The sequence below is a fragment of the Chrysochloris asiatica genome, unplaced genomic scaffold (genome assembly GCF_000296735.1).
Source record: "Chrysochloris asiatica unplaced genomic scaffold, ChrAsi1.0 scaffold00588, whole genome shotgun sequence".
Lineage (NCBI taxonomy): Eukaryota > Metazoa > Chordata > Mammalia > Afrosoricida > Chrysochloridae > Chrysochloris > Chrysochloris asiatica.
Window position 1 is genome coordinate 147,157 of NW_006409106.1, and position 8,510 is coordinate 155,666.

Here is an 8,510-nt window from a genome sequence, read left to right on the forward strand (position 1 = left end):
TAAGGACAGGATCCTGAAAGCAGCTAGGGAAACAAGAACTGTAACATACAAAGGCAAGCAAATCAGATTAAGTTCGGATTTCTCAACATAAAACATGCAGGAAAGAAGACAATGGGGAGCTATATATAATACTCTGAAAGAAAAAACAGCAACCCTAGAATCCTCTACCCAGCAAAGCTGTCAATCAAATACGACGGTGTAATCAAAACATTCCAGGATAAACAGAAGCTAAGGGATTTTGCCAAAGCCAACTCTGCTATTAAAAACATCTTAAACGAAGTTCTGTGGACTGAGAACCAACAAGAACAGACAACAACTACAGAATGACGTACGTGTAACCATCACCCTGAACTCAATCAACAAATGGAAGAGTCAAGAACAGAATAAAATTATAAGAACAGAGGATCTGGAAGGTTAGTCTATGATCAAAACTATTACAATGTGAAAGAAGGTAAACACAGACGAACAGAGACCCAGGTGGTAGAAAGGTCAGGTAGATTGTAGGATAAAAACAGACTGTCTTAAATGGAGGGAAGAACTAATGGAATATAAGGTAACCACAATGGGGTTGGGGTGGGGGTTTAGTTTGGGTGTTGGGAAGAGCAATACAAGAAGGGGGAAGGACGCGTTAGAAAAAGTAGGGGAACACTGAGACAGGTTTGCATGGCCTAAGTGGGACAGAGGTAAATAGTGATGCATGCTCAATCATGGAACAACAGTGTTCAGGGATAAAGGGATCTAGGTGTAGCTTTAAGAAGCGAACTAATACTAAAATGCTTGACTGCCTTTTGAATATTCGTTTCCCTTGCGTACTACTGTAAAATAGACACCTGAGTGGGATAGAAAGAAATGGTGGGAAACATGATTAGAGAAAACTTGTAAGTCCGTCTTCAGCCTATAACTGATTAGAATACTCAAAGGGGTTCTAAAATTGCCCAGTGAAACAGGCCTCTTGCATAGCCTTTGTAGCGTACAGGACCTTAGGTGGAAGGAATCCTGAGTCCCATCCAGAACCTCATGAGGTGGGACATTCCCACTAGAAAGGATAAGCAGACCAGCCTGGAACAGCTACAGTGACAGAAGATACATCTTCAAAGAAAGATCATGAGGAAAAACCCAAAACAAAAATGTCAGCATGACTGGCTACTACAAGAACCAGCAAGCTGTTCGCCAGGAAGACATCAAGGCTAGCAATCAAGTTCCTTCAGGACCAATTCCCCTCTAAGACTGAAACTCAAAGGGAACATACAAACAAGCATGTAAGCTTGCTGGCAACCACATTGGTCTACTAGTGAGTGGAATACAGGGAAAATTATCAATGAGGAAATGGGCTGAGTTCAACCCAGTCCATTGAATCCCACTGACCAGGAGATGAGAGAGAGAAGAGGAAGGGCTGGTTGGTCCAAAGTGTGGTGAGACCTGAGGACACTTGAGCCAATGGACAAGGACTTAACCACAGAGGGCTAGAGCTGAGATTGAAGCATCCAGCTGATACGAAGTGAGAGGAGATGTACAAGAACACCCAAACTTGCGTACAAGTACCCTTTTGACCTAGCCTTGATGGCTCGATAATCAGAACTCGACTAGATGAAGACTGAAAAAAACAATTTTGTTTGTTTGTTTGTTAAAGGAAACAAGGGTAAATTACTATATTTGATGAACCTGACCTACACTCAGAGGTAGTTACTCTAAATACCAACAGAGAGGGAGTCTTCACATCAAGTATCAATGCTATCCTCTCTGTGCACAAGGTAGATAGGGAAGGGCTACTTAGACACTGGCTACCTAAAATGAGGGAGCAATAAAAGCACAAAGTGACTGGCTTACAAGGTTTCAAGAGGGAGTTTAGTTTAAGAGTATGGGGAGAAAGAAAGAGTCCCCACTAAATAGCTGTCACCTTGTCTAGATGGATGTGGTGAAAAGAAATGGGGATAAGATTTGTATGATTCAATAGTGAATAACTGCAACTGTCACAATTGTAAAGGTAGAAGTTTTGTAACAAAAACAGGGGAGTGGTTAATCTTACAGTCCAGAAACAGGACGTTAGGACCATCAAGAGAGAAGCACATAAGCAGAATGCGGGGCCTTATCCAGAGAAGCAGCAGCGCCAGAGATGGAGACATGGAGAGGGGGAGTGGCTGAGGACTCTAGATTCATGCACTAAGAAGAGAGGGACTAATTGTTGGTGGCTGGGAGGCAGACTTGTAGAATGTGCCCTTTGGAGATGTAAATTATTATATATGCCTAGGTGAGGGTTTTTTTGTTGTTTTTTTTGTTTTGTTTTTTTCCATTTATCATAATGTAGTTTATTGTTGTTGATTGTTTTAAAAAAGCTAAAGTGGATAGAGAGAAATACTGTTAACTGATGGTGTATGGAGAAGATTATAATCATTGTAATCAAACAAGGTGTATGATTTGTTGAATGTAAAACTGATCATCTGCCCTGTAAACTTTCACTCAATCCACAATAAAAACCTTAAATTGAAAAAAAAAGAAAAAGAATATGACTTGTTAGCTAAGATCTTTTGACCAAAATCTATCATACTACTGAAAGCAATAAAGCTTATTTTATGACTGAAATGAAAATGTCCTTTACCTACAATATCATAAGACATAAGTACTTAGAAACGTGGTTCCAAATACCTACTGAAATCATGTCAACAAAGCCTATGAAATACAATTTTAAATATAAAGCACAGAGAAGAAAATTAAAATTCTCTACAAGAATTTTTTTTACTATTATAACTTTAGTATAATTTTTTTTTATACCAGCCTTTCCTCTTCTCTCTCTCATCTCCTGGTCAATGGGATTCAATGGACCGTGGTTGAACTCAGCCCATTTTCTTCATTTCTGCCTTTCCCCTCTTCTACTCACCAGTACAGTATAAAATTTTTACTATTAAAAGTTTAGTATATATATATCCATCTAGTCTGTTTTCTAATCATAGTGAGCCTTTCTGGTAAATAGGTGAAACAAAGGAAACTGGAAAAAAGTAACTCCACTATAGCATGAGAAAAAAACAACAACAAAAAAAAAACTAGAAACTGGAGTCTTTTTTAGCCTATATGTAACAGTCAGCAAAAATAAAGTCAATAAAATATATAAACACTTATTTTACTTAAAAAAAAACGCTCTCTTAGTTTTTCACAAAATACTTCATGTTCATGTCACTGGTGGCATTCCCTGCAATTTCTAACTATGGCACAATTATAGACAAACTAAGGATCACCTATAAAATTGACCACCATTAAATAACCACATAAATTTAAAGCTAAACCTCTTACCTGTGAGAAGAAGAGTAAGTGGCGCTAGATTTCATATCGAAGGATGGATCAGAAAGGTCTAATTCGAATATCTCAAGGGAAGCGTTGGTACTAAACGTTGCATCCAATTGCTGAGCAGATGTTCCTATAGAAAATACAGTTATGGTAACAACACATACAAAAATAAATAACTCAGAGTAAACAACACAAAAACTAAATTAAAAACTTGTTGTTCTATTATCTCGCCCATGGATGCTGCATTAGCAGCTGAAATCTCAGTATATATGTCATTGAGCAGATACTTTATTACAATAGCAATGCGATTCTGACACAATTACATAAAACTGGGAGGTGATACTTGTAAAGGTAGTTTGTAAGGGTTGCTGTTAAGTGCCATTGAGTCAATCTCAACTCATAATGACCCTGCATAGGGTTTCCGAGGAGCAACTGGTGAGCTAGAACTGCCAACCTTGCAGTTCAAACCGACTTTGCAGTCCAGTGAATTAACCCGCAGTGCCACACCAGGGCTTCTTGTAAGGATAGTATAGATTATTATTTAAGCCTATTACAGATTTTTTAAGATTCTGTATAAAAACAGTACCATGATTTACTGTATTTGCTTATACTCATGATGATATAAATCTAACACTTTTTACATAAAAGCACTGATTCACAAGTGAATCAGAATTGCTCTTTATTCATTCCAATTAATATGTATGAACTATCATGTCAGTCATTGTGCTTAATATTAGTGGAATAAAGATGAGCAAAACACAATCCCTGTGAAGTGGGAAGACACTATATATGTTTCACATCAGCTATGATGCACAGGGTGCTATGGGAACAAGCGGAAAGTCACTGAACTCATCTGATAGAAGAATCTTGCCAGGGAAGGTGAGGTTTTCCAGAGATGAGGCTTGAACAGAACCTTAAAGGTCAAATACAAATAAACCAGATAGAGAAGAGATTAGGTTACTCATTCTATTTTTTCCTTTGAGCTTACCTGTAGCTAGGTAAATGGGATGATTCTGGGCAGGACTCCATGCCTGCATGGCAGTGCGATCTACTTCCTTTAACTTCATCCTGCTGAAAAGGATATTTCACATAGAACATACTTAATATGCAACAAAGAACACAGAAACATAATTTACATAAAAACATACTGAACAAACTAATACATTAATAATACCAACATGCCAATTAATAAATTTTTTGTTGGAAATAACCATTATTAAAAATAAGAGAAACAATAGTTATTTTTGGACCTTATAATAAGGGCTGTTCTAATTGTTTAATGATTGTAGTCCTTCCGTTAAAAAGTCAGTTTGGATAACGAACACACTACAGGATAGTAGTATGAGGTGTTAACTTTGAAACACAAGTGCTTTTCTAACAAAGATGGGTTAACAGTGTACAGACATAAGGATAAGTCACATAATAAAAATAAGGTGCATCTTTCTGGAGCAGTCTTACACAATGTTAACAGCAATCACAAATACCCACTTTAAACAGATTTATTACTGTTCTCACAGAAGGATATACTACGTCCACAGATTTTTAGATAAAGCAAAAATTTTTTAGGAAACTGGTCAGTTCAAGTTTCAATTACACATACCCCGTTGTTTATATAATCTCCTCTAGTCATTACTTTGGTGGAAAATTCAAGAGGCATTTTGCTACATTTTTTTAAAAATCTTGGTTGTTTTTATATAAATAATAGTCAAATAAATCTAAAATCAAAATAAAATTAGTGATATCCCTGCACCTACCCTCATTTTCATGTGGGACTTTTTGTTTGTTTGTTTTGGCATATCCTCTCAGCTTTTAAAAATATAAATATAACTGTTCTTATCTTATTACCTATCATTTATTGTGTTGTTGTTGTTGTTGCTATGAAGTGCCGTTGAGTCAGTGCTGATCCACAGGGCTTTTGAGGAGTGGGTGGTGAGCTTGAACCGCCGACCTTGCGGTTTAAACTGACTTTCCAGAGCATTAACTCATACTGCCACACCAGGACTCCAAATTAAAATATTGTTGTTGTTGTCAGGTGCCATCGAGTCGGAACTGACTCATAGCGACCCCATGCACAGCAGAAATATACTTAGGTGTAAATATTAAAATCTTTCCACCTGGCATAATAAAGCAGCACTGTTTCAGACCTTTTCTGGTGCTTCAATATGAGTATTCTCATTTCTTTTTTCACCATATCACAACATTCCATTGTAAAGATGCATCATGATTTACTCAGAACCCTACAGGTGAATACCTTAGCTGCTTATGTGAAATAGCCATATATGAAAGTTATTTCACATATGTTGTTGTTGTTGTTGTTGTGTGTCATTGAGTCAATTCTGACCCATAGCGATCCTGTATAAGGTTTCCAAAGAGCAGCTGGTGAGCTTGAACCGCCAATCTTGCAGTTCAAATGGCTTTACAGTCTGGCACATTAATCTAGAGCGCCACACCAAGATCCTTACATATGATAAGTTGTTGTTAAATGCTGTCAAGTTGGTTCTGACTCATAGCAACCCTATATAGGGGTTCCAAGGAGTAGCTGGTGAGGTTGAACCGCCAACCTTGAGGTTCAAACTGACCTTTCAGTCTAGCGCATTGACCCATAGCACTATACCAAGACTCCTATATGAGAGGTAACTATAAAATCCAGCAGTAGAATTGTTGGGTTCAATGATGTTATTTTAATTTTTGTGGTTATTGTAAAGTCACCCTCCATAGAAACTATACCTACTCATACTCTAAGAGTAACTACAATTTATTCTCACTTTTAGATTTTCACCTGCATGATAGGTAAAAAACATAAGTTCTGTATAGTTATCATTCACACATTTCTCATACTAAATGATGTTCCTTTTTATATATAGGATGATTATAGTTGTTGTTAAGTGACCTCAGAAACCTATACAGGTTAAGAGAATGTTGAATCTACAAAGTAAGAATCTAGAAAAACAGTAAGTCATCAAAAATGAAATGAAACACATAAAATTGATATCATGGGCATTGTTGTTGTTAAGTGCCATGGAACCCATTCCAACTCATAACCATCATATACAGGATTTCTAAGGAGCAGCTGATGGGTGTGGCCCACCAAACTTGCCATAAGCAGTTCAGTGCTTATTGTACAGTGCCATGCCAGGACTCAATGGCATCACAGTTAGTTATTGTTACTAAGTGCTATGGAATCAATTCCAACTCACAGCAACCCTGCATAGCATTTCCAAGGCTGTAATTTTTGTGGGAGCAGAAAGCCTCATTTTTTCCCTTGAAGCAGGCTGGTTTGCAGTACCGTGCTTACCCTATGGAGCCAGTGAACTGAAATAGACTGGTACTGGCCATTCTGAATTAAACAATCATGTTTTACCATGCCGGGAATGACAAATTCAACAAGAGCAGCATCACCATATTTATCATCAAAAAGAACACTTTAAGATGTATACTGGAATACAACACGGTCAGTGTAAGGAAAAGATCCACATGTCAAGGAAGTATCATTAATACTAAGGAGCTCTAGAAGTATAGTAGTTATGAATTAGGCTGCTAACCTCAAGGTTGGCAATTGGAAACTACCAGATATTCTGTGGGAGAAAGATGAGGCTTTCTGCTCCTATAAAGATTTACAGCTTCGGAAACCCTGTGCAGGGTCACTTGAGTCAGAACTGACTCCACAGTACTTAACAACAACAACATCATTAATACTAAAGATGAGAAAGTTGATTATTTTTATCAACTTCTGCAGATTGACACTGATCAAATAGGTAATCAAAATGTACTGATAATTACAGGAATGCTAAAATTGGAAACAAAGAAAAAGGATAAGTATCTGGAAAATATGGCCTTGGTGACAGAAATGTTACTGGAGACCGCAAGACAGAATTTTGCAAGAACAAGGAAATGAACTGTAAATATCTGTTTTCAACACTGTAAACACGTGGTCTTCACCAAATGGAATACACAAGAATCAAACTGACTACATCTCTGGAAAACGATGATGGAGTTCAATATCATTAGTGTAAACAAGGCCAGAGGTCGACTATGAAACAGATCATCAATAACTCATACACAAGTTCAAACTGAAGCCGAAGAAAATTATAAGTCCATGAAGAAAATTAAAACAAGTTCATTAGAACTAAACTACAACGTTGAATATATCTTACATGAACTTAGTTAGAGAACACAGGCTTAACACAATGAACACTAATGAGAAAAGACCAGATGAGTTATGAGATGATATTAAGGATATCAAGCATAAAGAAAAGAAAGCAAAAGGGCATTAAAAAGACAGGAACAAAAGAAAGGCTAAGATGGATATTGGAAGAGAGTCTTAAACTTACTCTTGAACATAGAGTAGCTAAAGCAAATGGAGGAGTCCTGGTGTGACACTGTGGCTAATGCGCCAGACTGCAAAGTCGTTTGAACTGCAAGGTCGGTGGTTCAAGCTCACCAGCTGCTCCTCGGAAACCCTATACAGGGTCGCTATGGGTCAGAATCAACTCAACAGTACTTAACAACAACAACAACAAAGCAAATGGAAGAAATGAATTAAAACAGTTGAACAGAAGATTTCAAAGGACAAGTAGAGAAGACAAAGTCAAGGAGAATGAAATATGCAAAAGACGTGAAGTTAAAAAAAAAAAAAAAAGACCTGGAGTTATGAACCTCAAAAGAACGAACACGTGCAACATTTTTCGTGCTGAAAGAACTGAAAAGAAAAAAAAAAACTTTTGATCCTCAAGTGGCAATACTGCAAGATCCTGTGGGCAAAATACTAAACCATAAGAGAAGCATCAAAAGATGGAAGGGAATACAGAGTCACTGTACCAAAAAGAATTAGCCACCATTCAACTATTTCAAGAGAAAGCATATGATCAAGAACTGATGGTACCGAAGAAAGACATATAAACTGTCTAAAGATTTGGGGGAAGAACAAAGTACCCAAAGTTCCAGAAATTTACAGAATTCCAATTGAAATGTTTCAACAAACTGATGTAGCGTTGGAAGCACTCACTAGTCTATACCAAGAAATCTAGCCAACAAACTGGAAGAAATCTGTATTTGTGCCCATTCTAAAGAAAAGTGGCCCAAAAGAATGAAGAACCCCTAAGAACTTGATTGAACCTCAGCATAGTGATCCTGCTTGGTCACCTTAGAGCAGGTGGTGGGCCGGCAACTTCTGGCGCATGGGGTCCCCAGCCGATCTCCTCCCTCCCTGCCTTCCTCGGATGGCAGCTGTT

At 37.6% G+C, this 8,510-nt stretch overlaps 1 protein-coding gene across 1 annotated transcript in view; it reads right to left on the minus strand.

The window, feature by feature from the left end:
* SEC31A (SEC31 homolog A (S. cerevisiae)) overlaps window positions 1–8,510 on the minus strand; it is a 129,957-nt gene that overhangs the window by 100,042 nt on the left and 21,405 nt on the right. The window contains exons 2-3 of the mRNA XM_006877753.1: window positions 4,268–4,350; window positions 3,286–3,409 (exon numbers count right to left, since the gene is read on the minus strand). Coding sequence (XP_006877815.1) covers window positions 3,286–3,409; window positions 4,268–4,346 — 203 coding nt within the window. The 5' untranslated portion in view covers window positions 4,347–4,350. The remainder of the gene's footprint in view (window positions 1–3,285; window positions 3,410–4,267; window positions 4,351–8,510) is intronic.